Source organism: Cardiocondyla obscurior, linkage group LG17 (assembly GCF_019399895.1).
Source record: "Cardiocondyla obscurior isolate alpha-2009 linkage group LG17, Cobs3.1, whole genome shotgun sequence".
Taxonomy (NCBI): domain Eukaryota; kingdom Metazoa; phylum Arthropoda; class Insecta; order Hymenoptera; family Formicidae; genus Cardiocondyla; species Cardiocondyla obscurior.
Genome location: NC_091880.1, coordinates 4536661 through 4559697, shown reverse-complemented (window position 1 = coordinate 4559697; position 23037 = coordinate 4536661). Strand labels below are relative to the sequence as shown.

Below are 23037 nucleotides of genomic sequence, written 5' to 3'. Positions count from 1 at the left end.
CGAACCAAACGCGCTCTCTTTCTCTCTATCTATCTATCTTTATTTCTCTTCCGAGCTCGCTGGAAAACGCAAGGCCATCGCTCGAGAGAGGCAACATGTCACGCGTACCAGTTTGCGCGAATCGTAACGTCGAAACCGTTTCACTTCGAATGGTAGCTTGTCGCCGGACTAACTAGTTTTTAAGGCAAACGTCCCGAGAGACGAACAACTTTGAACACTAGAGTTTTCCTCGAAATGTACATATGTTATCATATATATATTTATAAAATATTTATTATATATTTATTTATATGTTATCATATATATTTTTATAATGTTTGTAATCTATTGTATGTAATGTATGTAATATGTATGGTTTGTAATTGTATATTAATGTACTGCAACGTGGAAGCTGTGCACTTGGCTACGCGGTCTTTCTTCGAGTCGCGATTCACGAGCAACCTCGTAATTGAATACCGACGGGTCGTCAATACTTAATTAAGCCGCTCGCGTTGATTTAAACGTCAATCGGCGATTGAGATACCGCGTGGCGGAAGTCGCTGTCCTCTCGTTTGCGAAATGAGATAAATCATCTAACGGGCGCTCCCCCATCGATCATCTCGCCGATGCAAGCGTCTCTCTCGTAACGGAGAATAGCGTTGCGGATTATTCGCTCTAGGTAAACCCTGCCGACGCGACGTAACGGGTCTTAAGCCGCCCTTAAACCGCATCCCCTCAGCCCTTCGATATTTCTTTCTTTTTTTCTTTCTTTTTTTTTTTATTTATTAATTTTTTTATTCCCCTCGCGCGTCATGTGTTGGATACGAGCGCCTTCGCCGCTTGTCGGAGTGACATTACGGAGCAAAGTCGCGCGGCGGGAGAGCGCGTAAGAGGGAGCGGACGAGCGGGAGACGTGGTGGACGCCGCCGGAAGGTTGAGGGGACGGGAAAGGGATCGGCGCATGGAAGAAAGGGGGGCGATTCAGAGCGCGCTCGCGCTTCTACATTCACCACGTGTGCACGCGGCGCACACACAGTCGCGCGGAAGTGAAAAGAGAGAGGCCGTCGCGAGAGAGAGGCGATCTGCGGCGGGCCTCGCGGGGCAGATGGGAGCGCGAGACGGGCGCGTTCGCCTTTCGACTTTGCGAGGGGTTTCGGCGTACTACGTACGCACACAGGCACGTGAGCGCGCGCGCCGTCGCGCGCACGCGAGGAACGGCAGGCAGATTACTTTCGATTTCGTCGAGTGGGCCGGCTCACCGCCGTGGCCGTCGCGGGACTCCAGGAGGCGGACCTGCTGGTGCCAGTTATCGCGCGTTTAGCAGGCGACGTTGTTGCGTTATCGCGGTTCCTCGTGACAGTCGCGCCGCCGTCGGGATCCGCAGGGTCGTCGTGTGTAACTCGCGCGCGTAGAAGCCCCCCCCTCGGCGGTGGTACAGGTGCGGGGCTGTCGTCGGGATTCGCCGTCGCTCGCTCGCGGCGACGCTCGCGGCAGGTGGACGGATAAACGCCACGGCAGCAGGACGGGGTGAAGGACAGGAGGATGCAGCGGCGATCGATCCCCGCGTAGAGGCCGACGGGGTGTTCCCCCTTTCCTCGCCGACCTGGAAGACGCCGGAGAAGATAAACATTCGGGGGGGAGAGCATGCGAGCACTCGCCCGACGGAACAGACGGACGGGCTCGTCCTTCCTCGCGTCGCCGACCCTTGGGGAAACGTGCGCGTCCGGTGCTTGTGTCCGACCGTATGCTGGCCATCGATTTCTCGAGCGATCGTGGGCGACCGGTGCGCCGGTAGGAATCTCTAAGTGCGGGAGTATGGACTGCATGAAGTGGCGGTGCTACCGCGCGATTCGCAGCAACGCGTAGGACCGACGTACGAGGAAGCATCGGGAACGAGCGAGTGAGAGAGAGAGAGAGAGAGGAGAAAGCGAGAGCGCCAGGAAGAGCTGCCAGCGGCGCGCGTCCAACATGGCTACCGCCGGCAGCAACGCCGGCAACGAGGCGAGCGGCAGCAACGTGCCGCAATGGAAACGCGACCTGATCCAGCGTCGCCGTCAGCAGAACAAGGTCCTCGCGAGCAACGGTGCGAGCGTCAAGCTGTGCAACGCGGTGATCGGGACGGCGTCGTCGATAACATCGACGTCCGACGGCACCGAGCAGAACGCTCAGGAACATTACGCGCACCGTCGTTTAACGGCAACGAGCGAGGAGATATGCGGGGTTGGTGACGGCGCGCCGCTTTCCCCCGCCCCCTTGTTTAACGCGAGAAGGCCGCCGACCGGTGGCGCCGCCACGGCCGCGGTCGGCGGAACGGCTGCAACGGTCGCCGATTTCGCGTCGCCAGTCGCGTGCAACATGCGTCTCGAGGTGGATTTGTCGCTCTGCTCGGACGCGGAGGATGCTGTGAACGGTACGGCGGCTAAATTCGCGGACGTCCCGTTGGATCGGAAGTCGGACTACATCGAGGAGAACGAGGAGACCTCCAGGACGCCGGACGGCAAGCCGCCGAGAGCGAGGATGAGTGACGGTAACGAGAGTGGCGAGAACAAGCGCGACGAGATTCGCGCCGTCCTTACCGGAAGACGCGCGCTTCACGGCGGAAACTCGCGGACGAAGGACCTGTCCCGGATCGCGCCGCCGAGTCGCACCTCCAGCGAGGACGCGGAAAGCGACAGCTCGGAGGAGCTGCAGTACGGCCCGGGGATCGTAAACAAGCTCAAGTGCAAGTACCTTAACCTCACTCTGCGCGAGACGAACAAGAGCCGCGCGTCGGTGCAGCGGTTCCGGCGCGCTGCCAGCCTGGAGGACCTGCTGGATCGAGACGACGACGAAGGGTCCGGCCACGAGAAGACCACCAGGAAGTACGCGAAGCGAGGCGTCGCGGTTGCTCCCAAGACCGACAGGTACCGAAACGCCTCCAGGGGCAACGACTCTATGAAGCGGGCGCGCAGCGTCGAGACCTTGATGAGGTACAACAGCGTGACGGCGGACGAGACGGTGACCGCGCGCCTAGTGCCAGGAACTCGACCGGTAGCGAACGGCGTTCGCCAGGAGCCGGTCAACGACCACATTATCCTCGTGGACCGCACGTCTATAAAGATCGAGAGCCGTCTGAGCGAGCTGGACCGCCCGAAGGCGGTCAACAAGCCGAAGAGGATCAAGCCGGTGCTGGCGGAGACGGAACGGCCGCCGCCGGATCTAGTCAAGACCACGATGAGGATCTTCGAGAGCTCCGCGCGGAAGCTCAAGCCCAAGGGCGAGGTCGCCGCGAAAGTCGCCACCTTCAAGACCATCAACGACACGTTCAAGACGCAAAAGAAATTGGGACAGAAGCCGCCGCTGCAGCCCAAGCCTTTCATCAACGGCGGCGCGCGTCCGGGTGGCTCCCCGAAGAGAATCGTGCTGCCGCAAAAACCCACCGCGGAGTTGATCGAGACGCAGGACGGTAAAGAAGATTATCACATAGACGGTGTCGTCACGGAATCGATCGCGCAATCGGTGTCCTCGGTAGTGAGCAAATTCCAGCAGATCGAAAAATCTCACTCGCCCTCGCCGTCGCCAGAACCCGCGTGTTACAAGCTCAAGTTTTCGCCGGCGAACAGTCCAGAGCCGCCGCAGACGTGCAAGTCCAAGTCCGCCACTCTGGAGATCGCCGTCAAGTCGCCGCCAATCACCCCGGTGCTCTCGCCGAGGATCTTATCTCCTAGGCTTCAGAGTCCATCCTCACCGGTCAGAGACGTCAAGCAGGGTCCTTCCTCTCCCGTGAAAGACCCGATTCGCGTACAGATCCCGAGCTTGCTTCACAAACCGTCGCTGCTGAGCCCCGTCAAGGTCGAGCCACCGAAAGCGGAATCGGAGCCGAAAGTTCTTCATCTGCACATCGAGAAGGAAGCCCCGAAGACGAACGTCGAGAGTCCTCGGCAGGTTCGCGTGTCAGAATCCGCCAGCGTGGAATGGAAAGAGGACGCAAAGTCGAGTTGCGTCGAGTTCAACGACGGGGAAAAGAACGTCGACGAGGAGCTCGTGGACGGGCCGAGGACCATTTCCAAGACCGCCCTGGACAACATCGGCAAGGCGGGCACGACGATGCAGTTCAGCTTCGAGGACAAGCCCGCGGTCGACAAGACTTACCTCCCAGGCGCGAAGCAGAACGGACAGAGCTGCGCGTACGAGCCGGTGCCGGATGAGGATTGCTGCGGAATTAAAACGGAATGCAGGAGCAAGGTGAACGCACCTGCCAGCGTGGTCGTCTCCAAAGGGTCGTCGAGACTGTACGAGAAACTCGAGCTGGAGGAAGAGGGCGAGGTACTCGCGGTCGAAGAGAAGTTGATAGTACCGGAGAAGCCGATCGGCGCGATTTGCAGCTTGGGCCTGATCAAAACCGCGACGATAACGACAACGTCGACGTCTACGTCGTACTCCCAGGGCAACAACGAGGCGAAAACGATACGTTGCCCGCAGAAGAGCGAATTCTCGCCGCCGCAGAAGCAGATCGGCATCATACGGCCGTTGGTCTCGACAAAGGCGCAGCATCCGCAACAGAATCTGAGCAACCGCGAGCTCGAGAAGAACCTGATAAACCGGGTGAAGAGCATCGAGCAGCCGACCAAGGTGGTGGTCAGCCTGAAGAGCACCGACGAGATACAACCCGCGAAGAAGACGAACGCCGGAAGCGGCGGCGGCGGCGGCGGCCTGTGGGACACGAAACCGTGGAATCAGCAGAACAACACGATGGTCTTCAACTTCAGCAATCGAAAGGACGTGCCGGATTACATAGAGAACGACGGTCTTATCATCAGGAGAAAGCGGGAGAAGCCGAAGGTGAGTCTTAACTTTTTATTTTTATTTCTCTTTCCTTAACAAATCCAGGGAACGCCTGTCTCCCCGAACGTCTCGTTAAATTTATAAAGACACGTTAGATCGTTTCGATGACAGTTTAGAGGTATGCGGAACGAACCGGTCTTTATTTCACGAAATCGGCTTTGCATAACGGCGCTGTGGCTATCACCGTCTGTCAATACGTTAATCAAATACGAAGCACCGATGAAAGTCTTCTTATCTTCGATCTTCGGTTAATTTAGAATATTTTTATTTATTCGTTCAAGTGTAAAATTAGAATTTTTCAATGAAGACACGTAGGTTTTTTTTTTTTTCTCTTTTTAATTTTTTTATTTTTGCATTTAAAGTATTTGACAGATTTAAAAATAATTTATGTGTTTTTATTGGTAACTTTCTTCCCGCCGTTGGAAATTGAACTAATTAATTTTCGTGCGAGAGAGAGAGAGAGACCCTCGTTTCCTCCCCGAGGCGAGACTTTAAGACGACTTCGCGATGGTGAAATCTCGTCGTTCTCCATCGCGAACGGGCGTGAAAGGGTTTTCCCTGGTGAAATTCAAGATGCCTGGCCTCGTTTGACCTTGACCGAGCACACCATTCTTGCGAGGCAGCAGCCGCGGGACCATTATCAGTGTCCTGTATTATCTCGCGCGATCGGTAATGCTTTCGAATTCGTGAATTTATGTCGCGGTCGCGCGTCACTCGAAAGTCGCTTGAATAAAGATTCGAAAATCTCGTTGGAATCGGTTTTACGGCTGCGTCTTCTTAAAATTTACGACGTGCCTTTTAAAATTAAATTTATACGGCCTATAATAACCTTGAAGAGCAGCATAAAAACACCGTTGTATCGTACCACAAAATTGCATTATTTAAAAAATACAATAGAAACTGTCATAAAGTAAAGTCGGAGCTTTCAGCAGGCACGAGTCTCGCGTTTTTATTTACATGCTTAATTCCTAATTCAAAGGTTGAATAATTTTAGTTTAATTGCAATTTAATCGCGATTCAAATTAAATTCGCAATTTGTCTATTTCGCAAAGTTCAAGCTATTCGTGTCCGAGCGGAATCGATAGTCGCGCGTAACAGTTTCGAGGTGCAACAGATGGGGGCTCGCGACAGGTGAAGATCTACGGCAAACAATGGGCAATAAAGGCTGCATTGCCTGCTACTTGTGGTAATTTCGATTATCTGCTCGGTTAATACGCGATGTCGCGACACCAGATGATTTATCGATCAGCGAATGAGGCTGACACAACGTCACTCGCGCGATCAAACAAACTTCTTGAGTGACGCCGAAAAAAAAATAAAAAGAAGTTCCTTTTTTGCACGCAGCAGCAATAAGCTGAAAGATGAGAGGGTCAGTTGCAAGCACCGCAGTAAACTTTGGTCGGTATGACCAAGCGCGTTTAGGATGATTCATGTAAATTGATTCCTCGCTGACGAAACGTTACAGGCATTAATAAAGTTCACGGGTGGCAAGTAGTTCCGGCGGCTACGATTAAATATAGAACGTAGTCATCGTGACGCAAAGTATATCATAAATACGCGAATCATATCAATTCTTTTTATTCATAATCGGTAAATATGTTTTGCGAATTGTTTACATTTAAAAATATTTTTTTATTGCCATTTTGTCTAACTTTTTTAATTATTTATATAATTATTTAAATTAATGTTAATGTAAAGACAAAACGTGAAAATAATTTTACGAAATTAACGGTGCGGTTTTTTTTTTACAAGCAATTAAGATTGGGTTTTTTTTTTTTTAATGTAGGAACAGTTACGATAAATAGACGTTTGATTTTAAATAATTACTGAAGATTGAGCATTATATGCTTTGAAAGATTCGGAGTATGACCGACCATGAACCGGATCAGAGGTTGAGGGAGGAAATGAGCTCGTTGAACGTTAGGGTGGGCAGTAAAACTGAAAGGAAGTACGCGCATGAGAACGATTACTTCGTGCAGTAGGTTTCTGATAATTTTCAATTAGACACACCCCGGCATCGCGACCTGATCGGATAATCTGGGAAAGTTCATTTTGCAAACCTCACTATCGCGTAACTGCCTTTTGTTGAAAGGTACGTCTTGCAGTTTAACGTGATTGCTACGATTTAGATTGATAGCGCTTGATTGTAACATTTTTTTGTATTTACTCAATGTATTATTACGTTGAAAGGAGATCAAAGCCCCGGAGTTCAAGCCCATCATATTTTTAAGTACTGCATTTAAGCAGCAAATAGAAAAAAAAATTGAATATACGAAGCAGTGTCTTTTTTTTTCTTTTTTTTTCCCTTTAATTGTTGATTATTCGTAGTTGATTATTTCTATCATTTTAATATCAAATTTAATAATTATTTTTAAAACCTAGCTTATTCTATAAATCTTAAATATTTAAGTTTGCTGTATATCTTTGCTATCTTTGCAACAAATTAAAATACATTTATGTCAGTTAACGTGCGTTACGATACCGGTGAATTTATGTATTTCCCGTGTTTTTTTCTTTTTTTTTTTTTTTTTTATTAAGGTTATACTGCAAATATTATTTTGTGTCTCGGGAGCATGTTAAAATGTTTACGCGTCGATCCGCTCGCTGCACGTGCAGGCGTAACGCGTATAAGGTGTTTCTCCTGCGTGGAGTGCGTTCACATGCGGACTGTCAAGCGACAACCGATGGTCTCTCCTCGCAGGTTCAAGGTCCACCTGCGGGAGTGATACTCTACCGTGGCCAGAATAATGGAAAGAACCATCCTGGGAAGTTCTCATAGAGTCAGAGACCGCGTCCTCAGGTTCATTACCGCAACTTCCCTCCTTTATTAATGCACTCTTCCGATGTCTCTTAGGTCGGCATCTCATTTTCGCCCGATCATTTCGCGTTCTGGTCCGGTATTTAAAACTGGAACCTCCTGGTCTCGGGATATTCGCAGGTAGTTGTACGTTTAACGAGCATGGTAATAAAAATTTTGAAACGTCGGAGATAATTAAAATTATCAAACGAATAAATGTAACTTCAAAGAATTTGAAAAGCAAAAGTATATACTTACGAAAGCAAAAAAGAAAGAGGAAAGAAACAATTAACAGTATATACATGAAAAATTAAAAATGGTACTTAATTGCCAGGTAAAATCGCGATATGCCTATCTAAACATGAGTCAGCAATGTGTCAAAATACAGGATGTGTGTGTCTATACCTTCGGTTTGTACTTCCGCAGCTACTTCCGGACTGTACTTTTAAAATAACGTTTATTAGTTTATTGACCTTAGTATAAATCGAATATTTTGTTCGAATAGAGCGTTAATTTTTTTTTTTCTTTTTACAAAACAACCGCGGGTGAGTTTCCTCCGGTGTCACGCACATGTGAGCACAATCGTGGTGGACGTCATCGTTCGCAGTTTGGATTACAAGCAGATTAATACATTTTAATCTGCATCGCGACGGTCGAGGCATTGTTACCGAGGCTAATTATCACCACGCGACGCCGATTGACAGCTCACTTAAAGCCGTTCCGCATTAACGTTAATGCCAACTTGTCAGATTTAATTCACCCATTTGCTTAGGCGTAACGCGAGATTATACGCTTAGACGCCAAGTTTTTCTCACGATACTTTATCCGCGGGCATTACCTGCGTAATGAATCCAACACATAAATCCACGGCACTTAACAGTCTCGCGGGAATATAGCACGCCGCGTTTAATTTTTTTTTTTTTTCCCTCTTCCTCCCTCGCGTCGCAATCAATCACGAACAATTACTGATCTGAAATCTGCTAATTTACGTGCAGATAGAAAGCTAAGTTAATGAGTCTTTTCCTCGCGTTCGGCTCAAAATTGCAGAGCGCGCGAACATATTAATAAGATATTTATTAATTGCAGTTTACCGTGCGATAATTTTTGGTCCGATTAATAGGCAGCTGCGTAAGATAAGCCGTAAGTCAAACAAAATTTTACGAGAAACGGTATTTTTTATACGTACGAGTAGGTGCCGCACACTTTCTCTCGACCTGAATATTCAAAGTTTTTAGTTTTTTAAACTGTCTTTAATATTTAAATATTTAGGTAACGAAAATATACTCGAGGATATTTTTTCGAGCTGAAGATTCCAGTCGAAAGCTAAAATTGCGCTCGCGTGATTCTAGCAGCCCGAGTTTAATTTATTAACCCGTTACGTTTTAAATATTCTGGAATCTCTCTATTGTTTAATTTTATCGTGCCGTCGGTGTTCTGCGTTTCAAAGGAAGAGTGACTTTTGAGTGTTCCGCTTTGGATGCGTGAATACGATCTAGGATTTTTTTTTAAATTGCGGATTTTGTCAACACGCGTATCGAGCGGGGAAATAAATAATAGGCACCCGACACTCGGAATCGCTGGATATTTGTCGGGCTCATCTCGTTTCACCAGGCACACGGTATCGGCACGCCATGTTTTATATTCAAATACAGATATTATGTTGCTCGGCCTCGATCGTTGCTCGTCCGTAATGCGGCTGCGTCTTATGATCCGTGACCGCATTTTTCTCTGGATTAACGAACGTTCAACCCAAATTGTCGCGCGACACGAAGAAGGGAACAGCAGAATAGATTTTTTTTTTTTTTTTTTTTTTTTGAAAAGAAGAATCACTTTCAAAAAGCGTCGATCTTCCCGCGGATATCGTCGGAAGTAGACCGGAAATCGATCGTAAAGCCACTCGATTTCACGCGCGAATCTCCGCCGTGTGAACGTAGAATTTATCGAAAGTTATCACGCGAGATATATTATTTATAATATAAAAATGCAATAAAAATTTTTTAACGCTATATTTCGAGACATTGATATAATTAAATTTGAAAAGAAATTAATTATATTCTCAAGTCAATCTTCACAGTTTGCACAATTAATTCTTATCGGAATTTTCATAGTTTGAAAGCGCTCCTGGATCTAAACGAAAATAAATGTGACGTTTTTTTTAAAGAAACGAAGCACATGTCCTCCGCACAGATGTCGGATAATTTTAAGGTCCGTGACAAAGTTATGGTATTTCTTTCGCATATCCTGTTTCGCGAGGGAACCCACTCGACCGGAGAGAGAAAGAGATAGAGAGGACGGAGCCCTCCCTCGAAGGATGGTTCGAAACGAGTGTTTATCCATATTACCTCGTATCACTCACGTTTCGCGTTTCCCTCTTTTCTTCGACTCGGCAGGATGTCCCATTCACGGTAGTCATGAAAGGCGGTAACCGTAATGACCGACTGACGTCTCGCGTGAATGTAACCGTCGTCACGGCACGTCCGAAGGCACGATATCGAATCGTCCGCAGTTAACGTCTCCATTGTTGAGAAAAGGAGAAAAACGAACGTTGTAGGACGTCTTCCCTCCCTCCGCCCCTCCGCCCGTTGATAACTTTGAGGATAATTTGCAATTGTGCGCGGAGAAAACATCGCGAGACCTGCGGACTGTAATTTACTTCTTTCGATGGTACATACGTAAAACGAAAATACTTTTCGAAGCATTTCTTAAAATATTTTTTAAGGATATATTTTGTGCGCGGTTGCGAAACAAGTTTTTTTATTTTAATTTCTTTCTTTCTTTCTTTCCCTTTTTTTTTGCAATGAAAAAATAAATTAAGATCCAGGAGATGTAAACTGTTAGCGTTGTACTACGTTTTATATAAAAATTTTTTTTTTTATTCTTGATGGAAACCGCTTGCATTAAAATGCACGCGGATTGCGAGTTAATCTCTGCCTACGTTAATATTTCAATGTAGGTTAGGAAAAGGTGCGGGGAGATTTTTTTTTTTTCCCAAGTAGACCGTCATATTTTCACGCGGAAACAACTTTCCCGAGTCGCCGCGGGAGTTTGTCGGGTCGTAAAGGATTGCGTATTTGCACATGCGCTTGTTTAATCCTAGCTCGAATGTGAACTCACGTCCTAGTCTGCTAAAGTGTTAGAGTACATTCGCAAACAAGAAAGATTGACTCGCAAAAGTCAACTTTATTCCGACATCGTCGAAGGCACTGTTTGCAGCAGCGCTGAAAATCAAGAAACGCGCTCACCGAACTTTTCCGTTAAATTCTCATCAAATTGAGATTAATTTTACAAACGAGAGATATTAAATTACTACCAATATTTTTTTTTTTTACTGATTTCTTCCGCCGTAACGATGTGAATGCTTTTTGTTACAGGTTGGTGATACCGGCATTATAGTGCTGGATGCTACTTTGGATGCGTCCACGACCGACGACGCCGAGTGGGAAATCTCCGGGGGTCCACCATCGCCTTGCGACGTCTCGTTTCTCAACGACAATGTTCTCATTAACGGTCGCAGCAACCTGTCGAGGACGCCACGAAATCATAAGGTGAGTAAACTTTTAATACCGTGATTATGCAGGTTTTTTTTTTAAGCGATGCTTTATTCAAAGGTTGCGTCACAACTCGAGTTAAATGATTTAAATAATTCCTTATTTTTACGATTATTTTTACAATTAACATTTACGATGAAAACTTTAATAATTAGCACGTCTCACGGAAAAAATTAAAATGTTTAAGAATCTATTTTAATAAAAAGACACGAATAACATTTTTGCAGTAAATTAATTTTTGTTTCAAAGTTTAAATATATCAATTAGAGATTAGGTGCTATAGGTGATAGGTGAATGAGCAAATGATCAAATTTTAACATGTCGCAATTGTTAATAACTACCCCAAATATCTAATCTCGATTATGCATTCAAATCATCGTATCTGTGTTCGATTCTCTTATCAGCGTCGCTCTCGTTCAGTTCGCGGTGTTGCTTTTCTATCTAATCTAATCACTTGAGCACCGTACCTATCTGCGTGATCGCGACCCGGCTACCTTACTAAATCAAAAAGTGCATAGCGTAATATTACTTTCAAGATCGCTTCGCGCGGCGTGAGAAAATCCGCCTCGCGAATATATGCACGTGAGATCGGACGCACAATGCGGCCCGACTCCCATGTGGCCCGAGGAAACTTCTTTTTTCCTCTCGGTAGGAGGAAAGAGAGTGGCTCTCCGATCCATGCCGTCACGTAATATATTTTTGGCTCGTGATGACAAACGTGTGTCGGTTTTCACGCCTCTCGGCGTCAGAAACGCGAAATTTATTCCACTTACGCGCGCTCTACTGGCGGAGGCATTTCTCGCCCACGACTGACGCGAAGAAGTAAAAGGTTCCCTCCTCCTCCTCCTCCTCAGAAAAAAAAATTTGTTCGCGTTATTCCGTGAATTCCACTATATATATTTTTATACAGGAATATTGAAATAAATTTTTTTTTTTTTTTTTTTATTATTTATTTTGCGCGAAAAATGAAAGTTGGAAAGAAGTCGCATGCTTCACGCGGTTTCGTTAACCGCGAAAAAAGGTCTCAGCCCCGTTTCTGCGAGCCCCCCGCGAACTCCCACGATTGTTTTCGTTTTCGAAATATCATCTCGGTACACCCACATACATTTAATTAGACATTATGCGCGCGCTCTTTGCGCAATTCCGTATCTGCCGGTCCTCGATTGCTATCTGGCGGAGATTAGATTTCATTTTAATTCGTAACGAGACGCAAACTTTTTATTTTTTTATTTTCTGCGTCACTTTTTGTTGGCACTTTGAACGCGCCTAAATTCGTGTACGTCTTTAGATCACGCGTGCGATAATTTTACGAACTACTCGGCGATAAGAAAATTAAGATCTTCGCGTGACATAACGTTCGGTTTGATCTATTGCCGATCGGCGGCGGGCGGATAAGCGAACAAAGGGCCGTTTGTAAAAGATACGAGATACGCCACGGGAAATGTTAAGGCCGCAATAACGCGCGGTGCATGTTGTAACGTATAAGTCACTCGTCGCGATACCGTATCGCGGGATTTAGAATCATGTACCACCGAACGCGAACGTATAAATATTGATATCGATACTGGGAGCGTAACGTTATTTTGCGCGGCTACCGTACGTCACCTCCGGACAAGGTGATACACACGAAGTAATGTTTGAACGAAAACACATCGGCGTGCAAACGGCAATTTCGCAAAACTTATCCCGCGGGAACAAAACGTACCTGAATACCGCCACCGTCAATTGGCTAAAATGTTCTCTCAAAGCGGTAAAGTAAATTGCTTTCGAGTAATGTTTCGCACTTAGACTAAATCTCTCGAACAATTGTGGTCCATTGGGTCTAACGATTGCTCTCCCGGGGGGGTTTTTTCAATAATTTTCTAGTAAATCATCAAGGATGCAATCGTTCCGCGGCTTTCTCACGCGATTGCGTCGACGTGACGTCGCGACGGCCAGGCATTCCATTACCGGCACCGATAAAATGCCAATTTGTAAGTAAAAGTATCGTGTCCCGCGGGCTGGCAATGATTTTCGAGCGCCTCGTCTACTAAGTTAATCTACCGTGCACCATGGGAAAAACGTTGGTGAACAATCCCGCTGGTAGCTTACTCCTTGGTGCAGCAAACGCAAAAAAATAAGTAACGGAAAATTCATCAAGGGAAGCAAGAGCGTCTAATAAAAAAAAAAAAAAAGGAAAAAGAATAAAAAAGAAGTAACTTTATTATATTATACTTTAGTTATATTTTCGATAAATATTAAATTTAATAAATATTAATTATAATAATTTAAGTTTAAAGTCACAGTTCTTGTTCTTGTTCTTGTTGACGAAATCAAAACTTGCTGCCATTTTTTACGCGTTTAATCTGACATAAGTGCCGGTCCCGTGTCACGGCTTTCTTATTCGGGAGAAATCTGTGACATTGGCCGAGGAATTCATACATAAAAGTAACACCGACGGGTCTAGAGCACTCTGTTTTATATTGCCCATTGTATTCCTACACGATCCCGCCATTCGTCTCGCGAGAGTTGATATTTCCTGAATCGTACGCCGCGGCATGTTCCGTCTAGATTTATTTCAGCGCTCGTGCACCGTGTCGGATTGATGGAAATGCTGAAATAACCGATCGCGCGTTATGCGCGACGCGGAATTCCTTTCCTGCGAGTTATCAGCGGAATAAGCCCCGGTTAGGAAAGCGCGGACGTTGCTCCTGGACCCAACGATCCACGCAGGAATTTAGTCGAGTCGAGAGAAAAATTTAAGTCACGCAACGGGGACCGCGATTGGCAAAGTGAACTTTAACTTCAAGCACATATTTAGGGCGCTAGAAAAATTTTGCGTTTAATTTAACTCATTAAAGCAATTTTTTTTTTAAATATAGAATTTGTAGTTTTTTTTATTTTTTTAATTTTGTTTTATTCTCGTGAATTCTTGGACGCTTATGAAATATTTGTTAATTCATCTCGTAAAATTCTAATCAAAGATGTACGTTTAAGATACAACTAAAATGTTATTTCAACACATTTCTCTTGAAAGTATATCTGAGGAATTTTTCGCACGTATACGCTATCGTCTCCGCATATCTTGCTCTCACAGCGGGAAACTCGTTCCTCTTACTTCTTCGCCACGTCTTAATTTTATTGTATTTCAGCCGCGATACGATTTAATGCCGCCGATGCTTTCGAGATTAGCGTTTATTTTACATCTTAAGTGTCCTCACGTGGAAACTCTCAGAGTCCAGGTACATTCGACAAACAGCCAACCTTCTTATACATCCTCGCAGTCAGCCTTGACATAAAAAAAATAATATAATTTATTAATTTATTTTTTTTTATTAAATTTTCTTTAACAAGTAAACGTTCTTAACTCTATCTCTCTCGCGTCTGGTAATCCTAAAATCACGCATATATTTTTCTTTATATACGGGAAATAAAATAAATTAATAAATTCCACTTTTTTTTTTTGTAGGTTCGCTTAAATGAATTCGCGGGTTTAAGTTTGCGTTTCGGCTTTTTAGGCCTTCCCTTCTTTTATGATGCGTTTATGCGTTGCCGACGGCTAGGTCGTTGCGTGATGCGCATGCAAATTGTGCCGCGCGTAGGACGTGCGTAATCTCTCCAGCAGCCCGTCAATAACGGGATCTATAGTAATTCACCTTGTCCGTGGCAGACATTCTAATCGCTCTCCGGTCAGGCATTTAAATTGGCGACGATTAACATAGCGATCCGTGAGCGCGGGGCTCCCACCGTGATTGAATCGTGTTCGTACTCGCGCAAAAACCATCGATAAAACGGCTCTCCGCGGCCTGCGTTAATAAATCACGATTTAATGACCCGCGCAAAGTGTTACTTTCAAAATATTTCATCGTCAGAGCAGAACGTTCGTCACGAGAGGCTCTCCTGACTTTAATCGGTTATCCGAGTCGACTGGCCTTTTAAATCCTTTGAAACGGCATTTTCGTTGATATCACTATGATTTTATAATTATTACAAAATTAATTTCTTTTTTTTTTTTTTTTTTGATAGATTGCGGTATCTTCACATTCGCTTTACGCAAGATTGCTTATTACTTGAGCATTAACGTTACCGTTTTTAGGAAATAAAAGTTATAAACTTCAACTCCGTTTCAAGCTTTATCCACGTAATAATTTAAAATTGATCGTTTTAAATTTTAATTAAGTAACATTAACTAAAATCTTTTTTCTTATCACGAACAAGTAACGGTATTAATTTGCAATCGCTAGCTTAGAACAAGACGATAATTTACGAGCGGAAAGTGAAGGTGTCGAATCGTCGTTTTTTTTATTCAGAAAAACGTAATTATATATATAGCTTTTACAGGCGAAGTAAATTTACTCATGAATTTGGTGATCTGTTCGCATCTGTCGATCAAGATTTTATATTTCGACAGCTAAGTATCCGGCGATCACGGATGCTCGCACGATCGAGCAAACGCACAAGAGTGCCGCGTGTAAATTGCGTCGGAAAGCCAGTGTGACGCGTTAAGGGAGCGTTTTGCCCGTGTTTTATTAGGTCATAACGGATGCGGCCGGTTTTTGCCGCGTTGACCTTTATGCGCACGTTCATTTAGCCCCCAGCGCCCGTGGAAAACGTCGAGATACGCGGTTTCTGGCGGGATGCTGAGACCCGCAACGCTCAGAGGCCATAAATTCTCCGCGGTGCCTTCGTTATCTGGCCGCGCGCGCGGCGGCCTTCGTAATTCAGGAAGAACGATATCGCGGTTGCTGCTGCAAGCAGCGTATCCTTCTGTTTCAAAGGTCAGGCTGATATTCTCCCTGCGCGGAACGTAACACGTAAATTCCGCACAGTTATCCCACTTACTTCGTGCGAACATTCACTTTCCAAAACCTACGTAAAAGGCGCATTATGAAACGTAACAAACGTCGAGCATCATATAATTTTCTCCCACAATTTATACGTTAATGATTATATTATTAAATAATTTAATTTTAATTATATGATTAATTTTTTTTTTAATTTTAATTTTTTTTTTATACCGTGTGATAGTGTCTTCCTCTTTTTTGAGACAATGACGTTTGAGGAATAAATTAAGAAAACAAATTTTAAAACTAAGGAGCTTTAAAATTTCATCACAGAAATATATTATACGAGCAACACGCTCTACCGATTAGAAATAAATAATTCAGTGTAGTTTTTATAATAAAAAAAATTAATACAGCGATTGTACTAACGGACGCGAGATTGCGACGATTTACACGCATCTTTCGGAGCAGATTGGCACGGATTTTTAATGCGCATCAACTCCTATCAATACACGTCGCGGGGAGACTTTCCACTTTGACTGCATTCGTTCCTCGTCAATTGTCACGCCACGTTTATCGACAATATTTCCTTGCCAGAAAGAAAGTCTTCCCGCCGTCATCGTTGCTTCAGATTTTCCGTTTTTCCGCAAAAAAAAAATAAAATAAATAAATAAATAAAAGAAAATCCGATCGGAGGAGAAACGCAGGACGCCCCAAGTTTATTCCTCTTCTCTAAAGCATTTCTCCGTCAATTATTCAGTCAATTATCAATTAAAAAAAAAAATATCTGATACGTAAAATTTTAATATTTTCAGATAATTTAATAAATTCATATTCCGTTCGATATTTTAAATTAAGTCGCACTACGCGAAAGCCAAATAAAACTGCGCGAACGGTGAGCCGTGTAATCGTGATGTATTGAAATCAACATTCGATTTCATCTTAAGGTCAATAGAGTTGATCGATCGGAATATCTTGTCGATTAGATTAGACAGTGGCGCAAAAAGGGAACCGACAAGTTTCGCTTCCACGGAAATTATTATCGCGTGGATTTATCGATACCTGTTTCTCCTTCGATTATCAGCCTTATCGCGCGACGAAGAAAATCAATCAAATTATTTTTAACAACGCCGAGACATCGATCTCCCGCGACTGGCGGATCTGAATCTTTTCGCGGGACGGATCTAATCGAAAGCACTGAGGCGTGTCGTTGAAATTCGCTCGTTCGCGAGGAAGAAAGGACCTCCGAGGATGACTCTGGAAAGTCCCGCGTTCAGTTTTGCTGTTAATGCCACTTAGCCAGCTAGCCGGAACGGTCCATGATTGTCGCATTCACTCGCTCGGTGAGAAAATGCTAATTGCGACGAGGAGGACTCCCGGAAAAGTGGAGCGCCTCTTTAGAAAGCGCGTTGACGCGATTTTTCGCGTGTCTCGGGCGCTCATTTATTTTAAGAATTCTTTAATAATATTTTATAAATTAAAAAAGAAATTTTTTGTGGAAAAAAAAAAGAACGATCGATAATTTAATCCGAGTCAGGAAGCGTGCGCGATTCAGAGCGGCATGCCCCGAAGAAACGTACCCGATCCAAGATTGATTTGCCGATTTGCTTTTTTTTTTTAATTTTTTTATATTGTTTTTTGTTGTCGGCTTTGCGACGCCTCGAGAGGAAAGAGAACGGCGCACACGTATAATCACACAAAGCGAGCAGTCAACCCCTAGTTGAAATAATCGCCGGTACTGTTATCGACGGATTAACGTGGTCAGAACGCGGACCGATGTAAATCTAGTTCAGATCACGTCCAAAGTGCATTTGTAAAATACGCCGCGTACAGATAAGAAAATGCGTATTCTATTTGTTATTTTAAAAGTTAAAAAAAAATTATTATTTATAGATATAATTTTATTAGAATTTTTTTATTCTGAAATAAAATATACTTTCTTTAAGTGATGTTACCATTGAGAAATCTAAGTGTTTGATATATTTCTACCGAGAATACGATACCAAACTATCCACCGAAGGGACATAATTTATCGTGAAAGAACCTGGATTTCTTCTAAATCAGGAAAAAAAAAAAAAGAAACATGATTAGCCAAGTCGAAAAGCAATTTTTTATACGCCTTTCAAACTTCTCCAGCCTGTCAATGGTACAAACGACCGGCGTTTAATCATTTACAAAGGGAATAAATTTGCTTTCTCCGGCCTCTGATTTGTCATGATGCGACGAACAAAGGCCAAGACAACGACTGCAGACGGGCAAATCGTCCCCACTCGTTGTCGGCAGGTCGAAAAAGCATCGAGTGTGACCGGTTACTGTTATTCGAAGCTACATTACATGCGGCTGCCGTTGTTTGTTCTCCCCGTATCTCATTTGTTCGGCAACGCTTATTACACGAAGCGCGCCTCGCGAAATTTTTCCGCGTATAACTGTTCCCGCGAGAGACGCGCTAAAGGCGAGCACAAGTCGCCGGCCGTTCGCTGTGTAACGTGTGTTTACATATGCGAATACCCTCGGCAAGTACACACGCCCGCGGCGATTTCCCTCCTCTCCTTTCTCCGCGCACATAAATTAATTCATCGCCACGAACGCACGATACCTCCATGCAAATCGCCTCGCATTATGCCAATTTACGGCGGTAGGAGTTAATTAAGCCGTTGTGATTTCAGCATCGAATACAGTTCGACGACACCGCCACTCGGACGTTCGAATACCCCAGCGAGGCGTCGATTCTTGAAGGCGAGACCAGCTGCGTGGACGGTGAGACTTCCAGTTCCTCAGGCGAAAAACAGTCCGCGCCGAGCAACAAGATCTCGGCGACCGGCTCGACCTCGACCATGCCGTCTCTGCTCGGTAAAAATCAAGCTTGAAAGCCTGCAGGCTTGGATAAACGTTTTCTTTGCGATTGTGTCTATGTAATACAGTGCAGATTAATTGGCTGCAAATAATATATCTTGAAGCATTAAAAAAAATAAAGATAAATACTTAGTGCTTACAATTAACGCTCCTTATTTGTAGGCGGAGGTGGACTGGCCAATTATACACCTAGCAAGGTGGATCTGACGTCGGAGGGCTTCGAGCTGGGAATCACCAGAGCTATACTGATGGTTCCCACCGCGGCTGCAACAACAGCAACGACGACGACGAGCGGGCAAACGGAGAATACGAGCGAAGTCGAATACTTGAGACCGGCTCAAGATGCAGGCGCTTGGGGCTCGGAGACGACCGGCGATCTCCTTTATTGAATAGAAATGCTTTATTATCAGCAGCTCAACGTCCCTTCGCGGCGATAAAATGAACGAACGAAACGAAAATGAAACTTATAAGGCTAATAATAAGTATTCCTTCCTTTTTTTCTAACAGCGAAAAAATGCGAGAAAAATGCAAAAGAATCAATATATACATATATATTAATATATACATATATATATATATATGTATATATATATATATATATATATATATATATATATATATATATATATATATATATTAAAATAAATTTTAATAAAGCAAGATTTAAGACAAATGCTCACATAACCATACAAAGAGAATTTTTCGTAGAGAACATTATATATGCTCGCGTTTGTGATTGGACGATACGTCGGACCACATATAAATTATTGTCAAATGCACATTAAATATAAGCGAATTTTTTTACTTGCGAAAAGAAATCAAAAGTGCAATCTCCACTCACAAACGCGTTCGGTAAAGTTTATTTAGATAATTAAGAACTAACGGTATCATTCCAAGTATATGCATTTACTTTGTATCGTTACGCTATGTCAAATCATTTTTCCTACACGATACGAATCGTCGAAACTGCCAAGATACGCTGATAGTGCCGTCTTTTTTATAACGACACTCGAAAGGGAAAACTCGGCGACTGATACACCATTGCTTAGAGAAAAAAAAGAAGATAAAAGCAAAGCATATCATCAATTTGGCATATTTTATAAAATAGAAAATAAATCGACGAAAGAATTGAGAGTTTTGTAACCTTTTTGAGATTACTTTAATGCTAAGCTGTATGAGTGTTCAAGCTGCCAGTAAACGGCCAGAGTTTTATGGAAGTTTTTTTTTTTTTATATATATATATAGAAAGAGCACAGGATTGAATGTCTTTGAGATTCAATTGGAGAGGGAAAACGTTCAGGAAAAAAAAGAAAAGGATAACAGCTCGACTTTAGATTTGTAAACGTTTTTGCCAAAGTAGAAACGTAAGTTCACTTAGTATATTTAATAATGTATATGTAAAATAAGTGTTCCAGTTCGACGAAGCTGTAAGAATTGTAAATTTTAAAACACGTCATTTGTACTGAACGTATGGCAAATCATACTGCGCCTTGCAAATGCGAAAATAAGCCATTACAGCGTATGCGTCTTTTCACGAGTTTATATTTACTTTTCGAGGATTATCATTAATACATAATTACTTTCCAGCGTAAAGGAGTTACATAAGAAAAAAAAAAAAAAAAGACGGTTTAATGTTGTTTTTTAATTTTAAGGGAATTAAATTCTGTATATATTAAATTATTGTGTGGGTTACATGGAGCCAAAATAAGTTAATCAAGTCACGGAAGTTCAAAAAAAAAAGAAAAAAAAAAAAGAAATTAATATCACTTTGAGATCATCTTTCCTGTACTTTTCGTATTACTTTTTTTTGTTTTTCGTTCTTTTAATTTCTTATATTATTGTATAGCATCTCGGATGCGTTACCACGGATGGATGGATAATCGAAAAACATTGGGTGTTTTTCAGCTAAAAGGCACAATGTCGACACAGTGTGCCTGTGTGTTACACAGCGTCGCTTGTGCACATTACTGGAAAGCACCTATTGTTTTGAATCGTGTAGGTGTAGGTATTTAATAATGTATAATTGTAACGATATGTAGCTAATATGATTTTATTACTTGGACAGTGGACTGATTCAAGCAAAGAGAAACGCGATTAAATTATAATTTATTACAGAGGTGCATTGAAACGCCGCCGCGTTACGTTAGAATTTCAAATGTATTTACTTTATTTAGATGCTGTACCAGTTCACCTAATAGTTTGTGACGTACCGCATTGTTTGAAAGACTTGTTTTTGTGTCACAGCGTTGTGTCTTACACTGTGATATTTTTGTTAACTTTTTCTAGCGTAAACCACAATTTTCAATTATTCTTTAGATTCAATTATTCTTTCAACAAATTGTCTGTATATCTTTTTGCTGTACGTGAATATTGCAAGAAGCAAGTCAAATTGTATTTATGCAACATTCCAAATTGAAATTGTATACATATAATTTTTTTTATAATTTATCAATCGATTGTCCTTGCCTCCATACGTGAAAACTGTATAACAGTTTTGTAAATTACCATTGTATAGAATCATAAAACACCATATTTCAAGTAAACGATAAGTGAAAGTGATTGTGAGGTGATTAATAAGTGAAGCTTGGATCTATATTACTACCTTCTTAAATATATAAAAGTATTGTGTGATGTAACGTCTATGTGTTTAATATCAAGGTAATAAAAGAGACAATTACTCCTTTAATTTAATTACTCTTTAATTCCCATTTTTTCATTTACAAATCTACAAGAGACGAAACATTGCACATATACAGTAAAAAAAAAAGTTAACATATTTATTTAAATAAACGGATAATATACAAGTTGAGTGTCTTAGTTTGTGATTTAGATTAAAACATTTCACGTATATATTACACGACTAGCGTTAAAATAAACTTAAGCTAATACTAAACTAAGCTTAAACTAATGTTATTTGTATATCGAGGTGTAATACTCCTCCTCCAAATCATATAAGTCTGCGGCCATGTCGTCCCTTAGGGAAGCCAGTTTTTGATCACATTCAACTTGCTTAGTCCTAAATAACTTGCCATTTTGTATTATGGCATCGTTTACGGAGGGAAAGTCGTTCAGAATTAAATACTGCTTTATGTCAGAGACTAATTTCATTAATGACTCGCCGGCACGCACGATATTAGCCGCTCTGACATGCATCTCGTAAGTATCTTGCTCGCATTGCGTCATCCGAGATAGCTGAGAGTCATTTTCTCCTTTCGCAAGCTTAATTATTTCTGGAAAGTCAAAACATGCCACAATTATTTAACAAGTTATAAAAAATCCAAGTTTTAAAATTATCTTCTAACATTAATCTTGTTTTTTTTAGACAGAAAATTTAGCCGCAAAGAAAAGCAGCTAATTGCTGAATATATATTTTTATTTTTAATAACAGATTAAGGTGCTTTCAATCCATTTATAGAGTTACACAGCAGTTTTCATCCTTCTCTCAGATTACTAAATTTTAATTGAAAGAACCTGCATGATAATTTAAAATAAAGTAGTTCGAAGCAAAGATGTTTACAGACGCAAAAAGGTTAGGACGTCCAAGTGTAGGTTAGAGGTGTACCTTCGAAATTTTCCAGCATGGACTTGACGTCGTCTTTCAACCTCGTCGTGTACGACTTTAATAACGCCTCTTTGCTTTGTGGAAGTGCGCGTTGCGTGGCCATCATGTTAAATTAAAACGAAATAACATGTACAAGACTGCCCAGCGGCTTCACCCGCAGCAAGAAGACAGCCGCGAAAGTCACACAAAGTGCGAACAGTGCAAGTGGAACAGAAAAAGGATCGGGAAAGAGTGCACAGCAGGGCATGCACTCGCGCATGCTCGCGAACGTTATTTGGAATGTTGGATGCACTCGTTTACGTGGCGGTAACTGCGCCAGAGATCACCAGAATTCGCTAGCGGAATATTGGCGCGGTTTCGCGGCAATATTGCGGCGACATTGCTGCAACGTTCCGTGGTTGCTCGGACCTCTTATCAACGCTCTCGCGGTCGCGTATCATCAAAGGTATCACAGGTATATTATTCATTGCGTTCAAGCGTCTCGTCGAATCGCGAGATCGTGTATGTAACGTCGTGGCGAAATCGGACGATTTTCACTCGAATCGCCCGCGACATATTGATTTTCACGGCGAGGCGCCGTTTTCGCGTCCGCCCTCGCAAACCTCCCTCGACGTCCCTCTCGCCCGTCGGCCCACCCACTCGGCTACTACCCGGTGACCCTCCAGGGGGTTGGGAATCGATATGAATACGCCCGCGAACGCGAGGCCCGCT

At 43.3% G+C, this 23037-nt stretch overlaps 2 protein-coding genes across 2 annotated transcripts; one reads left to right on the top strand and one right to left on the bottom strand.

The window, feature by feature from the left end:
- Positions 1-789: 789 nt before the first annotated feature.
- On the top strand, positions 790-21450 carry Bif (protein phosphatase 1-binding protein bifocal). The gene is made up of 4 exons (XM_070668216.1): positions 790-4800; positions 10972-11145; positions 18578-18761; positions 18927-21450. The coding sequence occupies exons 1-4, from the start codon at positions 1948-1950 to the stop codon at positions 19151-19153; spliced, it is 3438 nt and encodes a 1145-aa protein (XP_070524317.1). The 5' UTR covers positions 790-1947; the 3' UTR covers positions 19154-21450.
- LOC139109295 (mediator of RNA polymerase II transcription subunit 22) lies at positions 21446-22986 on the bottom strand. The gene is made up of 2 exons (XM_070668234.1): positions 22327-22986; positions 21446-21994 (listed from the first exon to the last, which is right to left on the bottom strand). The coding sequence occupies exons 1-2, from the start codon at positions 22430-22432 to the stop codon at positions 21675-21677; spliced, it is 426 nt and encodes a 141-aa protein (XP_070524335.1). The 5' UTR covers positions 22433-22986; the 3' UTR covers positions 21446-21674.
- Between the last annotated feature and the right edge of the window lie 51 nt (positions 22987-23037).

Bases quoted from the DNA above. Each gene is read 5' to 3' on its own strand.
- Bif (XM_070668216.1), top strand. From the start codon at position 1,948: ATGGCTACCGCCGGCAGCAACGCCGGCAACGAGGCGAGCGGCAGCAAC. The intron at 4,801-10,971 runs GTGAGTCTTAAC...TTTTTGTTACAG, and splicing joins GAAAGCGGGAGAAGCCGAAG to GTTGGTGATACCGGCATTAT. The intron at 18,762-18,926 runs GTAAAAATCAAG...CCTTATTTGTAG, and splicing joins GACCATGCCGTCTCTGCTCG to GCGGAGGTGGACTGGCCAAT.
- LOC139109295 (XM_070668234.1), bottom strand. From the start codon at position 22,432: ATGATGGCCACGCAACGCGCACTTCCACAAAGCAAAGAGGCGTTATTA. The intron at 21,995-22,326 runs GTACACCTCTAA...TTGACTTTCCAG, and splicing joins CATGCTGGAAAATTTCGAAG to AAATAATTAAGCTTGCGAAA.